This window comes from Corylus avellana, chromosome ca2, assembly GCF_901000735.1.
Source record: "Corylus avellana chromosome ca2, CavTom2PMs-1.0".
In the NCBI taxonomy this organism is placed as follows: Eukaryota; Viridiplantae; Streptophyta; class Magnoliopsida; order Fagales; family Betulaceae; genus Corylus; species Corylus avellana.
This window is the reverse complement of record NC_081542.1, coordinates 15,318,124-15,341,713: the sequence shown is the minus strand read 5'-3', so window position 1 is coordinate 15,341,713 and position 23,590 is coordinate 15,318,124. Positions and strand designations below refer to the sequence as shown.

Genomic DNA, 23,590 nt, shown 5'->3' with positions numbered 1-23,590 from the left:
TAAATTCTAACTAACGGCTAAATCTTTGCAAATTTCCCCCTTTAAAGAAAGAAATGATGTATTGAAAATTTTAACACCACTAAATTGACACTTTTAAAGTTTAAGAATATAATTACAAAAATGATTAACGAAATTTTTCTAATAAGAATCTTTGCTGGTAGGACATCACGGTCCCTAATTGTGGGTTGTCACTTGTCAATACATGTGGATTTATTAAAAGCCATTGCATCATGATTGAATCATTAATGCTAATATTATTCAGTGTCTCCACATCCAGACGAAAGAAAATATGAAGCGTTGTATCATTGTTGTCTCTCACAACTAATGTTGACATTACACCAAACCATCAACCACATAGCTGGGAGCCTGGGTCTATACTTCCCAAGATCTAAGCTTCCAGTGATGACCAGTAAATGAAATGTAGGAAAGAATCTTGTTCTGGTGATGAATTTTAGTTGGTCAAAATTCCAGCAGTCTATGCTTTTTCAAAGTAAAGAAACAAATACAGTTACCCAAATGGTTACTTGCTAGTCCAACAACATTTCTAAATAAACAAATCTGCAGTTCTGCATTTTTTTAGTGCGTAGAAATTTTATAAGAGTAATTTTAGTCCGCTATTTATCACATTCATTTTACACGGATTGACGTGACGTATTTTGAGTAACTGACATAAAAAGTTACTTAAAATATGCAAAGTCAATTGGTATAAAATAAGTGTAATAAATAGATGTGAAAAATAAAATTATTCATTTTAGATAAGAGAATGACTGGTCTGATGTATAAGTACTCATCAACCTTTTTTTTTTTTTTTGAGAGAATAATGTTATTCTTAACACTCAATTATGACACTTACTGACATGACGTGTTTTCAATTGTTTTAGAAAAAAAAATCACTTAAAAATACTCAACGTCAACCAGTATAATATGAATGCGATAAATCAATGTAACGAAGAATAGTAGTGGAATGAAGGGTATAGTATAACTTTTTATTTTATAGTTACTCATTTAAAAATGATGTACCTACCAAGAAAAATCGCTGCATCCTATGTTCTGAATCCTACCAACCCCAAGGTGTATTCTTAAAAATACCCAGTAAAGACCGAAGGCTAAAGAGGGTTGAAACTTGAAAGTTAGTGGAAAAAGGTTAGGTGCAGGCTGCAGCCACAAGTTGGAGAAATAATTAAACAAACACACACAATTGACAAAGTATTTTTGCTTTAAAACCCTCTTATGACAAGATAACCTTCACAATCTCTCGCACAACAACAGCGACAAATAAACCAGACCAGCGGAGGAGACACCATCCCTTATCTGCAACCCATCTTCTCCATTTTTCCTCCAAAACCCAATCAAAAAATGGATCCCAACACCCAAAACCTTGAAAACCCAGAAGCCAAATCCTCGGAAGAACAAAACCCACTTGCCATTGTACCCTGCAAAGACCAAACCACCGCACTTCCATTTGCCACGGCTTCGCTCTCTCTTTCTCTCTCTACAATCCTCCCCACCCCGTTCACGCTCCAACCCAAAATCCAATCCTTGTTTTCCCACCAACCAAGCAAGGTCAAGGTCCCAACCCAAGCCTCCTCCCTCGCCCACCTCTCTCTCTCCGCCACCTCCCTCTCTCCCACTCCCTCCAAACTATCATTCAAGTCCACAATCTCAGCCAATCCCCTCCAAAACCCTCTCTCTCTCGGTCCTCGCCGCCCCTTGGACCCTTCCAACGGAGCTGGAATTCGTCGAGCTGCCATCGTTTGGTTCCGCAACGATCTTCGCGTCCACGACAATGAATGCCTCAACACCGCGAACAACGAGGCCATGTCGGTCTTGCCTGTGTACTGCTTCGACCCGAGAGACTACGGGAAATCGTCTTCTGGGTTCGACAAGACCGGGCCGTACCGCGCCTCGTTCTTGATCGAGTCGGTTTCGGACCTCAGGAAGAACCTCCAGGCAAAAGGGTCGGACCTGGTGGTGAGGGTTGGGAAGCCCGAGACGGTCTTGGCTGAGTTGGCGAAGGCGGTAGGTGCTGACGCTGTGTATGCTCACAGAGAGGTCTCGCACGACGAGGTAAAGGCAGAGGAGAAGATTGAGGCGGCGATGAAGGATGAGAGTGTGGAGATCAAGTACTTCTGGGGTAGTACTTTGTACCATCTTGACGACTTGCCATTTAAGCTGGAAGATATGCCAGCAAACTACGGTGGGTTTAGGGAGAAAGTGAAGAGCTTGGACGTGAGGAAGACTATTGAGGCATTGGATCAAGTGAAGGGGATGCCTGCTCGTGGTGATGTGGAGCCCGGGGATATTCCGTCATTGGTGGATTTGGGGCTTAACCCATCGGCGACCATGGGTCAGGTAGGACTTCGGTTTTCTTTTCTGTTATACATGTGTTTTGGGTGCTGTGCTAGTTATGGAGTGGTTTCTTTGGATGTTTTGGTTTGATCACATTGTTTCTGTTAATTTGAATTTTTTTTATGTCGGTTTTGTGATTTAAGGATAAACGGTTAAGTTTTTTTAGCAGGATATAATGAGAAGAGGGAATTGAAAGCGTGAACAATTTTATGCAAGCATCTTCTTGATGGTTGACTCCTGTTTTTAACGTTTTATAAGTTAATAGTCTTCACAAAAGAGAGAATGGTATTACATTCAATGGGAATCATAAAGTGATACTTTTTTCATCATTAACTATGATGTGTGAAATGCTAGAATACAATAATTATGATGTGTGAATCAATATGCATCACAACTAGTGGTCAAACCTTGTGAAACAAATGCTACTTGGGAAGTATATGCATAATGAGGATGAAAATGCAATGGACCGCGTACACTTGGAAATGAGAGAATGGATTGCTTGATTATATTGAGTTGAAATGTGAGAGGTTTTCTTGTGCTCTAAACTCTTTACGTATGAAGCTTGGATGTCTCCTAATACATGGTACTCCTCTGGGTACAATGGCCTTAGATCCTCTACTTTTTTATTAGATCTCGCTTCCTTAATTTTTATGCTTTTGCCTTGAAAATTTAGCTGAAGTATGAAGGTCTTTTTTTCTGGATCACAAAAGGTTTTTCCAGGTAACCACAAGCCTGTATTTATAATTCAGGTTTACTGCTTATAATCACATACTTTGCCCTCAGCAGTAGTAGTTGTTATAGATTGTATAGGATGTGCTTGGGTTGGGTGCATTTGCATCAAACTCATGACTTTACAAATTTTTCATCCCTTAACATAATTCTTCACCAACATATTAGATCTTCTGTGTTGATTTGCTTTTATTATTATTTTGCTATTTTTTTACTTGTCATACTCCTCTAAACTGCAGACGTTATTGTTTTTCATGACGCATGTTGCCACTAGTATTCCATAATCATTATTTCCATAGAAAAATAACTCGGTTACATTATTGTCATTTCCTGTAGGATGGAAAGCCAGCTGCCAATGCTTCCATGGTGGGAGGTGAGACTGAAGCACTTCAGAGGCTTCAAAAATTTGCAGCTGAGTGCCAAGCACAACCACCCAAGGGGACCAAGGATGGCAGCAATGACAGCATATATGGTGCTAACTTTTCGTGCAAAATTTCTCCATGGCTAGCCATGGGATGCCTCTCTCCCCGCTCTATGTTTGATGAGCTAAAGAAAACGGCTACCAGGTGTGTCTCACTCTAGCTTTCTTTTTGATGATGCTGCAATTTTTTTAAACTAATATGTTATGTACTCACTATTCGATGATATTATATGATTGCTAGAACTATTTCTGCTTCCTCAAACCGGGATGATGGTGGCTCACCTGATACTGGAATGAACTGGTTGATGTTTGAGTTGATGTGGAGGGATTTCTTCAGGTAACTTACTGACCATAATGCTTGGTTTGCACTAACAATAGTATCTCACGTTTCCTTGGCATTTATAAACCTGCCATGCCTTTTGGCTCTCATATTTGAATCCGTATACCTTTGGTTTCTAAGAAGACTAAGGAAATCTAGTGGGCTTAATTGAAGTTGAATCATGTCAGTTTAATTTCTCTCAAGCATACTAATGTTTTCCTTCACCGGTTTATTGCAGATTCATTACCAAGAAATACAGTTCAAAACAGCTTGAAGCTGCCCCAGCCACAGCTTGTACGGGTGCCCTTGCATAAGCACGAAAATGACCTGCAAATTAAAAGGAAAATTTGTTCTGGGATGTCGGCTGCTTGTGCTTCTTTATAATTTTCCAAGATGTAGCTGTTAGATGTTGGAGTAGGCTTGTTTGAAAGAGTTGTTCCTTGTACTTTTCTGGCTGCCAAATAAATGATTGAATATGAAAACTTTTATTTGTTCTAAAGATGGCTAGTTTTGCCCTTCTAAACATTTTCTGTGTTCATGTGCCCTCTTGTGAATAACAGATCCTTTTGGCTCTGCTTCTCGTACATTGTTTTCATCTTTATATTCATGGAAATATATGGTTCAATCACCAATGAATGAAATTCTATATAATTTGTAGTTTCACCTCTCATACACACGTTTATGGAAGCAATATAAATTTAGTTTCCACTTGATCTCTCATTCGTGGGTGCTTTAAACAATTTAACTCCCAATAACTTGAATTATGAGGGCTTCTTGATCTTGAAGGCCATATTTTAATTATTGATTTATGAATGTACATTGAAGTTTAGGTGACCTGATTTTGAAAGTTAGTCTGGCCCAGCCTCATCCACCAAAGCTTCGATATTAATTCCTGATGGGTTCTAATACATATTCAAGTAATATCCTTTCACTAAATTGGCATCCAATTGGAGAGAGAGAGAATACAGAGCCCGGTCCATGCGTGGTTTGATTGGGGAGGATGTCTATGGTTCATGGATTGTCTTCATTTATAAAAGCATTCACATTTAGCTCAATAAAGTGGTCATCAGATTGTTGACCAGCTACCTGTAGCTCAACAATGTATATCATATATTAATAAAAAATTCCTTATTTTATCTCTCTTCTAATAAAAAAAACTATTTTATCATCTCAATGAAAATCAGCCACCTCCCTCTTTCTCTTCCCGCGTTCATCTCCAGTGTCGCACAGTCGGACCCATTCTCAGCAAACTGGTCATCTTCAGCCCTCTATCTCCACACACACATGCTACCCTGTTTCTGTTTGGTTGCTGAGAAATAAAGGAGGAGAAAATGGGACTTGAGTAATACTTTGCAACGTGTAATGATTATGGTTGTCTTTGAATATTCAGAAAAATTAGCTTGAATGAGCTCGACTGGTAGCGCGAGTGGAGTTGTTTCTTTTCTGGGCTTTAAAATTCGAGGGAAATGTCTATTGTTCTTGTTTCAGTTTCTTTTCTTTTCCTACAGTTCCTCAGCAACCAAACACGGCCCAGATTTGGTTTTGTATTCTCGTTTCGTTTTGTATTCTTGGTATTAAATGCTTCATTTGTTTTTCTTAAATATGACAATTAGAAAAAAAATATGACCATTAGAAAAATATTTTTTTTTTAAAAAAAATATGATCATTAAAAAAAGACAAATTTATAAAAATACGACCGTTAAAAAATGACAAAGTTTAAAAATATATGATTGTTAAAGAAAGAATAAAAAAAAAAAATTTAAATAGAATAGTGGAAATGAATAGATAAAATACTGAGCCGAGTATAGGTATTTTAAAAAAGTGGATAGTTAAAATAGAAGAAAAAAAAAAGGTGATATTTTGGCTAAATTTAGCTAAACTTTTTTTGAGCCAGATGTGAATGCTAACAAACTTCAATCTCATTTTCACCTGAATTTACCTCCGATGTTTCGGAGGTGGAAGTCCGGGAAAAAATGACCTTTGGTCATTCTGACTTTACCAATAGTGAAAAATTACAGAGCAATTTTACTCAACAAATCTTTGGGCCACCTTGTCATGTATACAACATATCTTAGCAAAAGAAACATATATCTTCTAAGACTATTGTCTTCTAAAAGAATGGCAATGGTGGACTTCCATTTGTCCCGGCTTGATCAAAATTATCAATGCTCGCCATCCAGCAATAGGAATATGATCTTGTAGTAATACACTTCATGTAGAGGGTGAAAGCAGCACAGAAAGCCGCGCATATTATAGGAGTCTTCAAGTTTTGTCCCAGAAATAAAAAAAAAGGGACCAGATAGAAAAGAAACATTGATAATTTCTTTTCATATGATGCCTGAAACTTTGAGGGAAGACAGCACAACGAAAATAATCCAAAGCAACATGAAGAACACGCAGGTAATCCAGGCCCAATGCCTTGGCCCTCCCAGCTCTGCTCCCAATGTTAGACGCCTAAATACCAGAACAGCAATGCACCCTACAGAAGTAGAGAAGAAAACAAGCAAAGAGAAGCTCAGTCCCTCTGCATTATTGATCCGCAGCGGTTCTCTATATGCGATGAAATTGTATGCCGTATCAATCAGCCACGGAATGCCGATGCCAACATATATATTCACTGAATTGCTGCAAAAAGAAAAAGGTAAAATGCCACTGCCTCTGCATTAGAATAGCATCCACTAGCTTGGCCAGTGAATTGAGTCTTTTCTCATGGACCTTTGCAACACTTGCTCCCCCCTCCCTCCTTGGACTGAAAAGGGTCAAACATATGAAGAGAATAGGACAAACTACAACTTTTTGTTTGAAAATAAAACTTAAAAATAGAATTCTAGAGAAGAATGAAATGGGAGCAGCACCATCTAGAGTTGTATATCTCACATTGACTAATTCGTCGACTACTTGACCAAATCACTCAAATACCAATAGTCACATTGTGGTTTAAGGGTTTTTTTTTTTTTTCAAGAGTAATAGACTTTGATGAGAACCAACAGAGAAGAATAGAGTTCAATTATATACAGTATTGTCTCTGCTGGTTCTCATGAATGGGGCGTGTGTCCTCTCTTAATTCTCATGAGATGAGGAGTAGCGATCACAAATGACATTTAACAAGTAATGTGTAACGTCTACCCTGGTGAATCGTATTCAACCGCTTAAAAGAAACTTGAAAGGGTAGAAAATTTCTTCAGTTTAACCATTGGAATATCATCCAGAAACGCCCTCCTTGAAAGATTCAGGTTTCTATCCCACATTCTAATATTAATATGTAAAAGAGGCCTAAAATTGGATTTGACTTTTGAGTGACACCTGCAAGTGATGTTTGCAATGGCAGAATCCGCTGTTGTCTGACGTTCAGCAGCAATCTTACTTGCCACCAAGTCTGGCCATGAAGTTCCACCTGCTAATGCTGTAAATGCTATGACATATGCATTTATTCCTGAAAGAACATATAACATAAAAAAAGGGATGTTGGTTTTATTTTAAGCAAAGTTATATTTGTCATCAACCACATAAAGGGAGCTGGGATTTTTATGTTTAGAGAGGAAGAAAACCTGTGACACAACTTATAAGATCTGTCAGCTCAGTTACAATGTAAGCTATCCCACTGATGAAAATGAGAGAGCAGATGAAGGCAATCCAACCATGGACAATCTGGTAAGGAGGCACAAAAGCAAAAAGAAGTCTCCATGGTACAAGAAGCAACAGCCAGGAAACTCTTGCTAGTCGCAGATAGACATTGTTCAGTTTTCTTGATTCTGTGCTTTCCAACTGTTCAGGGAACTAATAATTATCCACCAGAAAATAATGATGATACTTGGGAGGTATAAAAAATTAAACGCAAATATAATACAGTAGAAGTAAATTGAAAAGGTCAAATCTACACATTCCTGTGATCACCCAACTAATGCATGTAAACAAAAAGTACCAGGCTCCAAACCAACCTAATATAATTCACATGAGCCATATCTCTAGCCAGTAATTTAAAATATGAAAGCTAAAGGCAGGCATTAGATGTTTAAATCAGTGAGGTAAGATTCTACACTCTTTCAAACTAATCAAATGAGAAGATGATTCAAAGGAAGTTGCACTCCAAAAGGTACTTTGGTTAATGCTGTTGAACAAGGGAAAAGAAGAAGTGCAGTATGTAAACTAAGATGTTTTTTTAAAGCATTCAACATATAAGGCATGAAATATGATACCGTGAGTGCATCCATGAATTGCTGTTTCCAAAGTTTGAGCACATGAGAATCTTCTAAACTGATCTTGTTCTGGATATCATTGTTGGAGCATTCAGCAACATCATAAGTTCCAGGCACTTTTTGATACGCTTGACCTGCATACATAAACTTCAAGGTGGAAAATCTAAAATTTGGTTTAAAAGATGTTAGACAAATAGAAAGTCCCATAACATTATGATGCATGACAAAGCACTGTATTACAGAAGTAATTGTGTCTCATTCTTTTTCCCTCGCACATTTTCATGGGTTTTGAATACTTGAAATTTAATCCAATTTTGCAGACACTCGTCCAGACTTAGTCATATTATCCCTAATTGGAAGGAGCTTACTCATCCTTCTTTATCTTCCTGCTCTTCTTACAATAAACACAATGCAAAACATCTGTTTCCAATTTTCTCTTCCTAAGGTTTAGGCCATTGAATACCCTAACAAAGCAAAGCAAAAAAAAAAAAAAAAGACAGGCAAGCAAATGAAACCAAATACCAAAACGCCTATCAAATAAAGGAGTTCTTGAGCCTTATTCTTGGTGTAATATAAGAGAAGTGAATGCTTCTGATAGCTAATAAATTAGATGATTATGATTGGTCCTGTACCAATGAAAATCAATGTTGATGGATGTAGACCTGGCTCTACAAAACACTTGGCCATAGTCCTCTGATCACGTACAAAATCCATGTAATATACATGGACGATATATTAAGTTACCGCTTTCATTCTTATCAAAATACATGACTCCATTACCCTTCAATCCATTCATCTTTTTCCTAAATAAGCACCTCTAAGATCTCAGACCAGAAAGAAAAGATTAAGGTTTCACCTAAATCATCATATCCTATAACAATTCCAAAATCAAATCCAAATCTTAGATCATTTATGAGAAAAAAGAAACTTAAATTGCAGTACTAGCAAACCATTCCACCCAAAATAAGTCACATTTCTCTTGTTAAATGTAAAAAGAAATGGTTCCACTTCATATTGAAGACTTTAAGAAAGTTTCAGGCCATAAATTCCATTACCTTAATTAGAATATTTTATCACATTTAGGCATGTCAGACACATACCCGTTTCACTTGTTGAATGAATGGAGAAAATATCAACAATGTCGCTGATTTCATCTTCACCAAAATTTATCTGAGAGTACTCATTCTTGCATGATGTGGCTTCCAACGGCACCCAGTCCTCTGGCCTCTCAGTTCTTTCCCTGGAGATACAAAAAAACTCAGAGTCAGAAAATCAAGGTAGTCCAACCAGAATAAAGTCACCGACTACAGCCAAAAGACATAAGACCACCACAAATCCTACAATGGAAAACAAATTTTATAAACTACAAAAGATCAAAAGACAGAGAATATACAGAGGAAGAGACAAGTAGGGCCAACGCTTGTCTTGAGCATAAGCATGAGTCAGCAGCAATCCAAATTGCAGTACCGTCAATAAGGCCTCCCACAGTGTAACCACATTTGGAGTCCATACCTACAGCATGATGTTATGTCTTTCCTTTACAGAGTTCTTGATACATATCAGCCACAATCAAAGTAATCATCCATTTTTGAGGTATAAAAATACCAATTCCATGGAGAGTGGTCAAAAGAAGACAACCAGATCATCACCTCCTATGCCTATTGATACCGTACCCATCTAATGGAACCCGGCTATAATTTCAAATATCACCAGTTATGAGTGGTTTTGATGATTGCCAATAATTGAGAGCATAGGCTAGCATGGAATATGTGAAATCAATTTATGGCACTGCATATGGACATATAGCCATTGGCCAAAACACATGGGAGCATATATATATATTTTTTTGATAAGTTGTGGGAGCATATATTAGAACCACTTAATTGCAAATCAAAGAATTTAGGTCCTAAATTCTTCTAAATTATCCTAAATTGCAAATCAAAGAATTTAGAAGCTAAATGAGAACTCTCATCTGAAGAAATATATTGTACAACATGATTGTGGCTAGAAGGAAGAAAAAAATCATGATGACTCATAAAATGGATAAAATTACTTTAAATTACCTCTAATATTATGTACAACCAAATATAAGCCCAAAAAGACCAAAAGAGCTCCACTAGCCAAACTCCTATATCAGATATCTTTTTCAACTCTCCAGCTTTTGGAACTACAACACAAACAGCATGGATGGGGAAAAGGTCGAATGCAGCAGAACCAACAAGCGTTGCAGGACCCAAACCTATATATTATACAGAACGTCAAAAATATGTAAACTAGGAAAAGTATTCATCACAAATGTTATGCATATACTGAGTAAAAAAAAGAAGACAATTTAAAGAGGAAGACAAATAAATCACATATTGACATCATTCATCATTACTGATAGCTCAGTGCATTTCCCTTATTGAGTGGAATGGAGGAAGGAATTTGAGGGATCACATTTTTCGGGAAGCAAATTATAAGATCTCTTAGCAGTCATACACATATAAACACAAATATCAAGGATCCCTGGGGAGGCCCAAGGGGGGAGAAGAGAGAGGGATTTCTAGTTTCTTCAAATATACTGGACATCTGAAGAGAATTCATTCACATTTTAAAAAATAAACAGCTTGTTGATGTAGTGGGACTGTTACCTAACATGTCATCCTAAAATAATGGAGAGCGGTATAAATCAGTTGGAAGAGGTATGCGTGGAAGTATGGTTCAGGAAAATAAGACCTTGAATATGCAACATAAATTTCAAATCCTGAAGAGTTATATAGTTCACTAAGTTGCATTAATTCCGGAACTATTTTCTCATTTCTACAAAGGAAAGAAACAACGTTATAAAACAAACCTCCAGCATACAGGTCACCAATGTTTCGTAGGGCATCAATAGTGGCTAATGATATTTGAGGAAAGCTAGTCCCAAAGGCCAGAAGGGTAATGTCTGCAATCGTGTAATTCCACACCTTTTCATATCTAACAATTTCAGCTTTAGTGGAAGGATCTATCTCTACCACTTTCCGTGTTTGCTTCACAACATTTTCCATAGAGCGGAAGAAACGAGCAGTTATAGCAGACAATCCAATGAAACAGTAAGCCAGACCTAGAAAATATAATAAGGCCCGAAAACCATCCCCAAGGGCAGTTTCACCAGGAAATAGCAAGTAGCTTTCACATTTTTCAAGCCCAACAATGCTGGAAACACCAGCTATGTTTTCCACAATTTTCTTATGTGCAGAGGCCATCTAAAAAAGCTCTGAATTGCAGTTCAAGCATGCAACATCTATGACTCCACGAAAACAGTAACAATATCTGATAGACAAAAGCAGTTAGCTACAAATCAGTAAGAATGACCATGAATCAAAAAAATCAAGGGATTAGTGAAAGAGCACAAATAGAAGTCTACAACATGGCTGTTCCTAGATCAAGCAAACCAAAAGGGTAGTATGCATGGAAGGTTTTGCATTTCTTTTTCTTTCTATATGTAGAAAAATCTGTCTCTCCCATAGGCAGAGCCGGGGAGAGCGAGAGGGGGCAAATGACCTCCTTGGCCCAGCTGTTTTATCAAAAGTTCAAACTGTGTATTGCTAGGCTCATTTTCTTTTATGTTTTGTTGGTTCAACTTCTTCCAGTGTTATCTCTTCAAACTACAAAGACAATTTTGCTACCCAGAACAGTGTTGTACATAAACTACCATCTCCAGTGTGCAGGTTGCAGACGTTTGGTTCTTACCATTGGTAATATGGCTTAAAAGATGGCTGATTAAAGCAGTTGCGGCTCAACTTTTTACAGTTGTCAAGTGGCCTTGTGCAAGGCAGCTTCCACAAGTCCCATGATCATATCACCATTACTTTCCAAAACTCTTACTCAGGTCATGCAGCGTGCACAATGCGGATTCTAATAATGGGCCCATTAATGGTAATAAATCACTGTTACCCAACAAAACAGAACCTAACAATTTTTCCTAGAAGCCAAATAGAATGGGATTTATAAGAATCAATGTGATAATGAGATCAGGGTAATTCTAGCACTAGTTAAAAAAAAGTTTGTTCCAACAATTAAAATAAATTCTTAATTCCAAGTCTAGGCCATAGTAAAATGCGAGATTAGATTTTCTTTCTTTCATGTGTTCCTCTTATAAGAAAACATGCTGGATTTAAGCAGTGATTGCTATTTTCCCTTCAATTTATTGATTTGTTTGAACATTTTTATTTTTTTTTTTCATTTTCTTTAAGTTTTCGATAACAACAGTTTTAAAGAGTTAAATACCATTTTCCTACCTGTGGTTTGCAGCTTTATCAAAAAGCAATCTAGGTTTCAAAAAATTTCGAGTCCGTTTGGTAACGCTTCTTGCCCAAACTTTGTGCTTTCTACTTAAAAAAGAAAAGCATTAACAAATCACTCAAAACATTTCAAACTATTTTCACTTTTATATCAAATCAAAACACTTTTTAAACAAAAACAAAAAGCACCTCCAAAAAAGTTTTGCCAAAGACCACAGTTTTACTACATGAGTTTTATTTTATCAAAAAATTATATTCTTTATTATTATTATTATTATTATTCAAATCTATCTTTAATCTTGGCTCCGCCACTGGTTGCTCCAATTCAATAGCCACTCTACGAGGCTATCAACTACCACTTCTAAGCTCAATATATCATCTTTTAATAGAAATTCAAATCCACAATTCAATAGGGCAATACCCACCAAAATAAATAAACTCCAAGCTACTAACTTGATGAAGCCCTTCAGCCAAACCAAATCAAATGCAAACTCTTTGATTTTTAGCATGAAATCTACATGCATACAGAGTATGCAACAACAACTACATTTCGATATTTAAGAACACAAAATAACAAAAAGCTAAAGAAAGAAAAACCCGGAATTCCCAAAGGATCTTTCACTCAAACCAAACTTCGACCGCAATTTCACTTTAAAAAGCATCGAAAAACAAGAACAGTAGAGATTACAAATGTACCCACCGCTTAAACCGCCAACGAAACGGTCGCCTGCGTCGGAATCGGTGACGGAGCGCCGGAGACGACGTGGCTAAATATCTTTCAAGAAGTACGAAAGAAAATGAAGAAAATGCAAAACTTACGATGGTTTGGTACTTTGGTCGTTTTGTTAATTTAGGAAACAAGAATAGCGTGAAAAAAAGGTGGGAGTCGTCGGACTATCCAAATTGGGTGAGTACTTGTGTTTTACTCGTATATCTAACTATTAAAATTATCATTGGACTTATAATCGATTATTATTGAATTTTGATCGAATGATTATTTTAATAGTTACATTATTCTTAATAAAACACAAGTAAGCCAATTAGAATTACTCAAATTAGGTCAGAGGAAACTTTATTGGATTCAGTCTCATTTAGTTGTCACATGTGTCCCCAAATAAGAGGAAAAATATATTTTTTTCTTTTTTTCTTTGTGAGTAAGCGGAAAAAGATTAGTTACAAGTAACTTGTCTTTTTAACATGCGAAAATTTGATGTTTTTTAATAGCTAAAGTTTTCCTCCAAATTGGGTTGGAGGAGTTTCCTTCAAATTAGTCTATAAAAGTGACGTGTGTCTTTTTTTTTAATAACATGTGAGATACACATGAGTTTTTAATAAAATTTATTCCAATTTTGTCTCTACTATTAAAAAAAACATGAATCTCACATGTTCAAGGGACACATATCACTTTTATAGACTATGTTAAAAAAAATTCTTCTAACTTTGTTTGGAGGAAAACTTTGTACATTAAAAAATATATGAAAAACACGTACTATTAAAAAACTTTGTCCTTTTTTAATTGCATTATTAAGTAAATATGTACTTATCACATGCTTTATGAATCCATGTCAACTTAATAGACTAGTTTGTGCCAATTTGCTCAAACCATTTTGTAGCTAATTTTTGTCTCAGATAGTTGTCTGTTAAGCATGTTACACATTATTCTTTTAATTATTTTTTAACTATTTCTTTTTACAAATTCAATAGTGATGTAGCGGAAGACTAAAGGTTTTTTTTTTTTTAAAAAAAAAAAAAACTTTTTTTAAACTTTTTGTAGGGACAAAAGTATCTCTCAATATAACTAACTAATATTCCCCAATTCAAATGAATCGAAGAGGATTCTAATTATCCTAGAAGAGCCTAATTTCTTCATTTGCACCATACACAACTAAATAACAAAAGGAATATACTAAAGACCCAACTATTTTGCCCAACTTTGGGCCAACTTTTGTCTTATTTTTTAATTTTTTTTTAAAAATGTCATCCCTCCTAACAAAATCATAAGTAAATTTGTTAAGGTATTGATTAAATAATTAAATTTACTTATTCACATCAATTTAAACTTTTATGACAAGTGATGATTTAACATGATATTAAAGTCAAAGGTCCTGAACTCAAAACCTAACTCCTAACTTCATCGATTCACTCAATTTAAATTAAATATTTCACATATTAAAAACCATCTATTAAAATTAAGTTTGAACCCACACATGAAAATGAGTGTGAAAGTATTAATTAAATAATTAAATGATTAAATTTACATTTTTTCTATTAATTTGAACTTTTGAAACAAATAGTAATTTAACAAAATGAAATTCACATCCACAAAAAATATGCAACCCATAGATGAAGGTCTTTAATGGCAAATAGAGAGATGCTTGGACCACCTTGTACGTGCTAGAGGGAGCAGATGAACAGTTGCAACTTACAAACCAAACATTTTTTTTTCCTCTCCGAGAGAGAAATTGAGAGAGAGAGAGAGAGACTGAGACGCCAGTCACGCCACTAAAGATTTTTGTATTAGATGGACAAGATGGAATTAAATTTATGTCCTCAAACTGGGCCGAAGCCACCCCCAACGGCCCTTGGGGGTGGCGGAATGGCTCAGTTGGGGTGGCCGACCACTCTTGGGGCTCGTTGGTTACTCCAGTTTTTTAAATTTAAATTTTAATATTTTAATATTTTATTTTATATATATTAAAATATTAACATCCAACTCCGTTACACATCACTAGGGATTGATTCAAGAAAAAAAGAGCAGTCCCTCAGCCTATGTGGCCATAAGTAACTACTCACCTTTTATTTTAAAATTGCTATTCTTTTTTTTATTAATGTTATTCTAATCATTTCAAAGTTATTGCAAATTTGAAATAGTTTAATAGGAACGTTAATGCAAGCTTTAATTTAAGAACAAAATTTTTGTAAGAATTTGGCAAAAATCAAATCTTTTGTGCTCTTTAAGTGTTAAGAAAAAAGTTACCGTTGTCACCGAAAATTTATTTTGATGTGCTATGAATATTTATTTTGATGTTCTGGGTCGTTCAAGCATTTGCGGTCCCAGGTGTTAATTTCAGACCCTATGGTCATGTGGTAGAGGATGCCAAATCTATTATGGGGAGTATGAGGAATTGGACGAGCTGTCATGTTAAGAGGGATGCAAATATGGCAGCCCATGGACCGGTTCCTCGGAACATGTTTGGATGGAGGAAATTCCTGAATGTATCTACCCCATTGTAATCTTAGAGCAGTCTGCTCTTTTTTGTTAGAGCTATGCTCTAGCTGCTCTCTTTGATGGAATAATATTATTCACATTTTTTTTCAAAAAAAAAAATATATATATTTGTTCATGTTTTATAATTTGGTATTTTTAATTTTTATTTTTTTTCTTGATGTTTCTTGAAAATGGGTAGAAATCTTTATATATTCCTATGTTTTGAAATATTTGTTCTTTTTAGTTTCTTTTGCAAGTGACAAGGGGATGGCCGTCAATTCCCTCTTTACGAAAGAATCCAATGGCTTCTCATCCTCCCAAGTGTGATGATGATGCAAATGGCAAATTTGGATTTGGATGTTCATATGCTTTACAATTGGTAATCTCTTTGCAAAGGTTCATTTGCACCTACAATTGGTGAACTAGCCCGTGGGGTTTTATTGATGCTTTATAATGGATTCAAATATGCGACTTAAAAAAACAATAACATCCCTTCCCAAACAAACTAAAATTGAGAATGCTAAATAACATTTTTCAATGGAAAACAAATTGGCGGTCACAAATCATCTATGGCGCACACCCACCAAGCCAGCTTCGCAGAGTTACCCATAAGTTCAGAGGGATTGCTAATATTCACTGCTAGAACCATGAGCACCAACTACACCAGTAACATACATGAAACAAGTTAGTTTTACCATTTATAAAAAAACATAAAATTTCCTCTAAATCAGTATGGAGAAAATATTCTCAAACTTATTTAAAATAGTGTCAAGTATTTATAAACATTTAAAACGCACATTAAATTATTAAAGTCATTAATAACACTTTACTAACTTAGATTAACATTTTAAATGTTTATGGACACTTGGAAATATTTTAAATGGGTTGGAGAATATTTCCTCCAAACTGATTTGGAGGAAATTTTTGTCCTTATAAAAATTGTGGAAGACAAATCTTACCGGATAAAGTTTTTCTCCAAACTGGGTCGGAGGAATTTCCTTCAACCTAATCTATAAAAGTGATATGTGTCCCTTTTTTTAATAACAAATGCACGTGAGTTTTTAATAAAATTTATTTCAACTTTGTCCCTGCTATTAAAAAAATATGTGCATCTCACATGTTCAAGGGATACATGTCACTTTTATAGATTAGGTTGAAAGAAATTCCTTCGACCCAGTTTGGAGGAAAACTTTATCCAATCTTACCCTAGTAAAATACATAAAACAAGTTAGTTTTACCATTTATAAAAATTGTGGAAGACAAATCTAACCCTACCTATTTGTAAACAAGGATGACTTTTGCAAATGACAAAACTTTTGCAAATACTGGATAATGGTCGACTAAAGTTGCAGGAAATAGATCTACAGTTGGTAAGCTGGAGCTAGGATGAGAGATGAGAGATGCACGGATTTCATCCTTACTTCCCAATTGAACAACAAGGATGATAAAGTTGACAGAAACTAAATTACTTGTATGTACAAAGCACTATAATAAAGAGAGATATTTCTGTAGAATAGAATAGTTTCCAGTTTCCACTATAATACAGAGATATTTCTATAGAATAGAATAGTTTTCATCAACCATATCATCCGATATTTTTCAATGGAAAGAAAGGATTAAATTCATTCACCAGATTTGTGCATCAAAGACGCGTTTTCGTGTTCTTTTAGGAATTCGTCCTGCTCTTAAATAGCAGATCGAGAAGTTGCAAGGTTTCATCTTACGGCGAGAGTCTCGTGAATGATTTCTTACAGCTCGTTCACGTGAAGGGTGAACCTCACAGTCACACTATCCTTTCAAAAACTCAATTTCCATTTAACTTCTTTAAACAAAATTCATTTGTTTTTCTTTTAATAACAAAAATCTCATTACTTTCTAACTACAGCCTACAGGCGAATGATTCTCTTAACCGGCGGTTAAAAAAAAAAAAAAAGGTTCAGAAAATCTAAAGGACAGATTTTTGGGAGAGAGAGAGAGAGAGAGTGTGTGTGTGTGTGAAAGACAAAAGTAAAATCAAAGGACACATTTTGCTTAAGAAGATATTGTGAGAATTCACGGCGATGGGATTCTAGTTTTTTTTTTTTTGTCTGTTTGGGATTGCGTTTGAAGGGCTTAAAAGTGCTTTTAATACTCAAAAAGTCCGTTTAAAGAAAAAGTAATCGTTTAGTAAAAAAATTAAAAGCGCTTTTAAGGGTCTAAAAAACCTAAAAATTACCAAAACGCACTTTTGACAAAAACTTAAAAATAATTTTTTTGTCAAAATCATGTCAGAGTCATGTTAATTTATGTATTTAACGTGATTCGGACGTGATTTTGTTGAATCCTTTTTATATACTAATTTAAGATTTAGTGGATGTCAATTTTAATCAGAAAGTTTTCCTTCCTAATCATTTATCAAATTTTTTTTTTAAAAAAAGAAAATTAGTTTTTAAATGATGTGTCATCATCTCCTAACACATTTTTTAAAATAATAATTTTCAAAAAATAGTGATACGTCATTTGAAAACCAACTTTAAGAAGAAAATTTAATAAGTATAGCATTTTTCATATATTATTGAAAGTTTTTTCAATTGAGTCAACAAAACTTAAAATAATGTTATATAAGATATTCTCATCTTACTAAACATTATCAATCCGCCCTCAAATCAATCTATACAAAAAATAAAATAATTCAGAAATTGATTGACAATGACACCTCAACTTAATTAGATGTTGGTAGGATGAGAACATGCTATTTAAACTTTCTTTAAAATTTATGCTGTATTTTTCAAACACGTAAGAAGCAAATAATTTTTTTTAATAATAAGAAAATTGTTGAAAGAAATACACTAAAAAAAGGGGATGCTATTAAAACATACAAGTGTTTTTCATATGTTAAAAGATAAATAGACTATGAAGATATTCTCGAAGCTGGCAAGGGGGTTAATGGCTTGGGTTGTTATTAGTGGCCCAACCTTATTTTGAAATCTTGACAGACCTAAACATGGGCCCAAAAACTCATCCCTAGGAAAAGGTCGGAAAATAAAGGTAGAAAATAAAACAAAAACGAAAGGTTATATATATATATATATATATATATATATATATAGGATCGTCTTTCTCAAATTACGGAATTTAGACCCTTTTTATGCATTAAAACGTTTTGAAAATGTGATATGTTATAGTTGAAAATTTAGTATAATTTCATCGGGTTCTTACTCTATATTATAAGAAAAGTTTTTGAACCAAAAACTGTTTTTTGATTTTTCTAGAAAATAAGCGTCCCTACAAAAGTGAAAAAAAAAAAATATGTTGAGAGAGAAATTTTTCCGACTATCTTGACAACTTGCCACCTTTTTGATATATGACATTTTCGAAACGTTTTGATACTTAAAAATAACTTAAATTTCGTAATTTAAAAATTTACAATTTCTTTAAAATTATAAGCCGTAAAAAAATAGGCAAATTTGCATACATATATAGATAAATTTATTTTTGAGTTCAATAATGGGCACTGACTACATCTTTTATTATAATTCGTTTTTACAAGCTAATACAACAGTAAATACCGAAATATTTTCCTTTATTTTTCATGATAAAATCACTGGAAAAAAAAAATACTAGTTTTCTGGAACAAGTTTATGAGCCATCGACATGGAAGGATTGACCACACTGAACCCACCGTCCACCACAAGGTTGAGCCCGCTCACAAAATTGGCTTCATCGCTAGCTAGGTAGAGCGCAGCCCGAGCAATGCCCTCTGGCTTGAGTACTTCCCCCTTGAGGTTCCCCATCCCGCTCACTGCAACTTCTGATTGGGCAATGGCGTCTTCGTGCATTCCCTTTGAATTCATGCCGGTCAGCACCGCAAACGGCGATACACAATTCACTCTTACGCCGTGCTGCCCAAGCTCCGCCGCCAAGTTCCTGGCTAGACCCCATATTGCATATTTGGACGCAGCGTAAGAGTGAGTTGAAAGCCCCGCAATTGATGTGCACGCGCTAGCGGTAAATAATATTACACCCTTGTGTCGGGGTACCATGACTCTTGCGGCATGCTTGGCACCTATTATAATATAAATTAAATGATTTACAAAATATGCTCAAAGCACGAGATTCGGCATGAATCTAGAGAAACCCGACAAGCCTAATTATAAGGTGAGACTTCTCCTCCTTTTCGTGTATACCCAACTCTCATGGGAGCTCTCTTTTTTATCTCTTTTGGCAGTGTCTTCAATCTCATGATTGGAAGCCTACTGATCAATGACGGACCTATGCACACACTAGGGTGAGCCATGGCCACCCTCGATTTTACAATTTTTTTATTATTAATTTTACTTTTAAAATTTGCATTTGAGATAAAATCTTTTAGTTCGGCCTAGGGCCCAAAAAATCAGTCCACAATTTTTTGTTTGGCCTAAACCTATAAAAAACAATCCAAAATTTTTAAGAATGCATTAGGCATATCAAACAAGAAAATCCATATGACCATAATGCCCCAAACCTATAAATTAAAATGATCTATAGTGCAGTGTGCATATAAGGAGAATGTGGATTTTGGTGGGTAAGGTTTACTTAATGGATACTAATTTTATTTTTTTATATGTTGATTTAATATATTAATATTAATGTATTTATCATTCATTCTTTGGCTTCCTATTTCAATATATTTCTCATTCATACTTTGGCCCCTGTCAATAAAAATTTCTAATTTCGTCCCTACTGATGACCATTTGGCTGCAAGTTTTAGATTTAACATTATCTATTCTTATATGCTTAAGCCTTTAGGATAAACATAAATTAAACATAAGTAAAGGTTTCGAGTTCAAATTTTGTCTCCTTCATTTACATCAAATTTTAATTAAATATTTAACGTGTTAAATGAAAGTGTTAAATTATAAATTAAATGAAATAGAGATTTAACGGCACCTAAAAATGCACCACCCAAGTTAACCCCGACGCATCGGTCGAGGTCCGCCTTTGTGGTGTCCAGAATGCTCCCAAAGGGGCGGTCCATGACGCCTGCATTGTTGTACATGATGTCGAGCTTTCCATGTTTGGCAATGGTTGCGTCCACAAGGTCCCTAACATCGTCTTCCTTTGATACGTCGCAGTGGATGTAGCAGACATGTTCGCCAAGGTTTTTGGCAATGGCTTCGCCGAGGTCGTCTTGGATGTCGGCTAACACAACTTTGGCACCTTGCTCGTGGAATATGCGCACGGCGCTTGCTCCTATCCCGCTTGCACCGCCGGTGATAATTGCCACCTTGCCCTCTAGCCTATCGGTTGGATATATATTCAAAAAACACATGGAAGCAATTGAGATAATTTTGTAATTAAAGATCCTTAATTATTTCATAGTCATGGAAATCATTAAAAGGAGGAAAAACTACATTTTATGATTTTTTTTTTTTTTTTTTTTTGAGTTTGCAGAGTAGACTTTCATACGACTGGAACTAGCTTTGAATTTGGGGGATTCAAGGCCAAAAATTTTTTGGGAAGGGACCAATTAGCAAAAAATACCTTAAATTATTATTTTTTTACCTTAAAATTTTGTTTTTGCCTTAAAATTTTTTTTTCTTGTAATTTGAGGGGCACTAGGGCCACTGCCGGTCCCTTCTAAATCCGTCTCTACATACTACAACTATACAACTATGATGATTTATTAGTGAAAATTAAACTTTGAATTAACAAGAACTTGTAAAAATAAAATTTAATGGTTGATATTTACTATCACATCATCATAGTTGTATGGTAATCGTATAATAGTTTATTAAACTTGAACTGTGTGCTAAACAAAATTAAAGCCTAATTAAGATATCACTTCGTGGACGCGGACTTAATTGCCTTCAAATTGTGCTTGATGGTAAAAAAAAAAAAAAAACCAACAAGACGATATATGTAGGTGCCTAGCTGATATATGATCAGGTAAAAGAAAAGGAGAATATGCATGTATAATGTTTCTCAAAACACCAATGATGACTCATTAGGAAGGATTTAAGCATTTGTTTACCTTTCGTAAGATGCAGTTGAAGAAGTAAAACTCATATTCTCCACCTCAAAAACTGAGACTCGAGATTGAAACTGGAAGAAATGGTTAGAAGAAATTCTAATGCCCCTTTCTATGTTGTCTGTCTAGGTATATATATATGTTAGACGGTAGAAAAAAACAAATATGATCATGACTTGGTCTGTGTTTTTATATTGCCTTTAATGTCTATTTTACTGATTTGCAGGCCATGAGGTCAAGGAGATCATAGAAAACTAAACTCATTTTTCCAGGGATAGTATTATATTCCATGATTAATTCATATGACGATTTCAAGATTCTTTTTTCATGAAGTCAAAGTTTTAATATATGAGTAAAGTTAACCCTACGACTAGTTTAACAACTTACTGACACGTGTAAATTATTTGTTCATCAAGACTGATATAAACAATTCTAGCACCGCCCCTGATTACCTGATTTTGGGTGAAGATAAATAGCACGCCAGCAATTTTTTTATTATTATTATTAAAATATTAAAAAAAAAAATTTGCTACTTGGCGTGCTCTGAATCATGACTCTCCGATTTTAGATGATACAATTAGAAGACATTTTAGTGGGAAGAAATAGTCATTAGATGATTCAAAGAGCATTTTCAAAGATGGGTTACTTTGGAATTTAGAAATAATCATAAAGTCTAAGATCTACGTAAACAAGTTGGACTAAATAAATAAAAAAATCGAATGAAAATTCAGAATAATCTACAACGTATCCGAGTTATTCAATGCCAACTTTTATTTGGGGTTACAAGTAACATGTTTTTTTCTATTACTTGTATGAGAAACCTTCCGGCTTTCCCATAATACGGTTGGTTTGGTACGAGTAACATTTGAAAAAGATTTTGTGGGGGGTTTAAAATCAATTTAGTCGGTCAAGTTTTTACAAAATAATAAAAAATTTGTTGCTCCTTAGTCGCAGCATCAACCGACCGAGGTGGTAATTCGGTGGCTTCGTGGTGACTGACCTAGTCACCATCACAAAACCCCCAAATAGCCTTGGCAATTACCATAGGGTTACTAGAAGGCTCTGTCGACCATCTAGGGGCTGCCAATCAGTAGTTGCCAGATAGATTAGTGATCACCAAGGTGGCAATCACCAACACGAGTCTGAAAGCCACTAGCGGCCAGCTTTTTATTTTATATATTTTCATGTAATTGGCAATCTTCATACGATACTTGAAGAGAAATTGGTACATACAAAAAAAAAAAAAAAAAAAAAAAAAAAAAAGTGCAATATTTAATTATTATTATTTTTTAAATTGTGTTTTATTTTTTAATAAGTGTTTTTGTTTTAAAAGTGAGTCTACGTAAACAAGTTAGACCGGAAAAAAAAAGTTTTTTTTTTTTTTTAATCAATATGAGGAAAAAAGGTTATTTGGGAACAAAAAATCAAGAAGGGGTGGACTCCCAACAATATATCCAAATGAAATTATAATGCCAGAAATAAGAATAATTAATAGGAAATGGCTCATAAATGATCCGATCTTTTGTATCTTGGGAAAAAATAAAAAAAGAAAAAAGAAAAAATAAAAAAAAGGGCCACAAAAGGTCGGAACAAAAGCAAGCGAAGAATTTGACCCACTTGTACACTGCAACAATCACTGGAAGTTGTTTTTGAAGGAGAGGAACTGATTTCTGATTAAGAGCCTGTTTGAGATTGTATTTAGGGGGCTTAAAAGTGCTTTTAACACTTTAAAAATATGTTTGAAAAAAAAAATACTCGTTCGGTAAAAAAATTAAAAGCACTTTTAAGATTCTAAAAAGAGTAAAAATGGCCATAAAACACTTTTGGCAAAAGCTTAAAAATGAAACTTTTGACTTAAAGCTCTATTTTTCAAACGCAATCTCAAACAGGCTCTAAGAACCATTGAAGAGAAAGAACAAATTATGGTTACAAAAGTCTCCCGAACAAGATGAAACTACATCCGAACTGGACCAGACATAGAGACTAAAACCCACAGATCATAACATAAACAATAGAAAATAAAAGCAAACAACAAAACCTAAACAAAAATTCAAATTTGTCTATAGCTTGTATGCAAAACTCTCAACTTTGTTTGTTTATTTATTTTTTCT

At 34.9% G+C, this 23,590-nt stretch overlaps 3 protein-coding genes across 5 annotated transcripts; 1 reads left to right on the top strand and 2 right to left on the bottom strand.

The window, feature by feature from the left end:
• Nucleotides 1-1,197: 1,197 nt before the first annotated feature.
• Nucleotides 1,198-4,402, top strand: LOC132171508 (blue-light photoreceptor PHR2). The gene is made up of 4 exons (XM_059582835.1): nucleotides 1,198-2,352; nucleotides 3,415-3,644; nucleotides 3,741-3,836; nucleotides 4,057-4,402. The coding sequence occupies exons 1-4, from the start codon at nucleotides 1,357-1,359 to the stop codon at nucleotides 4,130-4,132; spliced, it is 1,398 nt and encodes a 465-aa protein (XP_059438818.1). The 5' UTR covers nucleotides 1,198-1,356; the 3' UTR covers nucleotides 4,133-4,402.
• Nucleotides 4,403-5,787: 1,385 nt separating this feature from the next.
• LOC132171689 (magnesium/proton exchanger) lies at nucleotides 5,788-13,152 on the bottom strand. 3 transcript variants are annotated; one of them, XM_059583071.1, is made up of 9 exons: nucleotides 12,983-13,151; nucleotides 10,851-11,311; nucleotides 10,078-10,253; nucleotides 9,408-9,526; nucleotides 9,115-9,254; nucleotides 8,015-8,148; nucleotides 7,367-7,583; nucleotides 7,122-7,251; nucleotides 5,788-6,443 (listed from the first exon to the last, which is right to left on the bottom strand). In XM_059583071.1, exons 2-9 carry the CDS (start codon nucleotides 11,242-11,244, stop codon nucleotides 6,146-6,148), a joined length of 1,608 nt encoding a protein of 535 aa, XP_059439054.1. In that variant the 5' UTR covers nucleotides 11,245-11,311; nucleotides 12,983-13,151; the 3' UTR covers nucleotides 5,788-6,145. The 3 variants fall into 3 exon arrangements, with proteins under 3 accessions (XP_059439054.1, XP_059439055.1, XP_059439056.1); XM_059583072.1 differs by having other exon boundaries at nucleotides 6,305-6,567; nucleotides 12,983-13,152; XM_059583073.1 differs by having other exon boundaries at nucleotides 6,305-6,435; nucleotides 12,983-13,152.
• Nucleotides 13,153-19,089: 5,937 nt separating this feature from the next.
• On the bottom strand, nucleotides 19,090-21,551 carry LOC132172906 ((+)-borneol dehydrogenase 1-like). The gene is made up of 3 exons (XM_059584467.1): nucleotides 21,483-21,551; nucleotides 20,399-20,748; nucleotides 19,090-19,535 (listed from the first exon to the last, which is right to left on the bottom strand). The coding sequence occupies exons 1-3, from the start codon at nucleotides 21,515-21,517 to the stop codon at nucleotides 19,090-19,092; spliced, it is 831 nt and encodes a 276-aa protein (XP_059440450.1). The 5' UTR covers nucleotides 21,518-21,551.
• Between the last annotated feature and the right edge of the window lie 2,039 nt (nucleotides 21,552-23,590).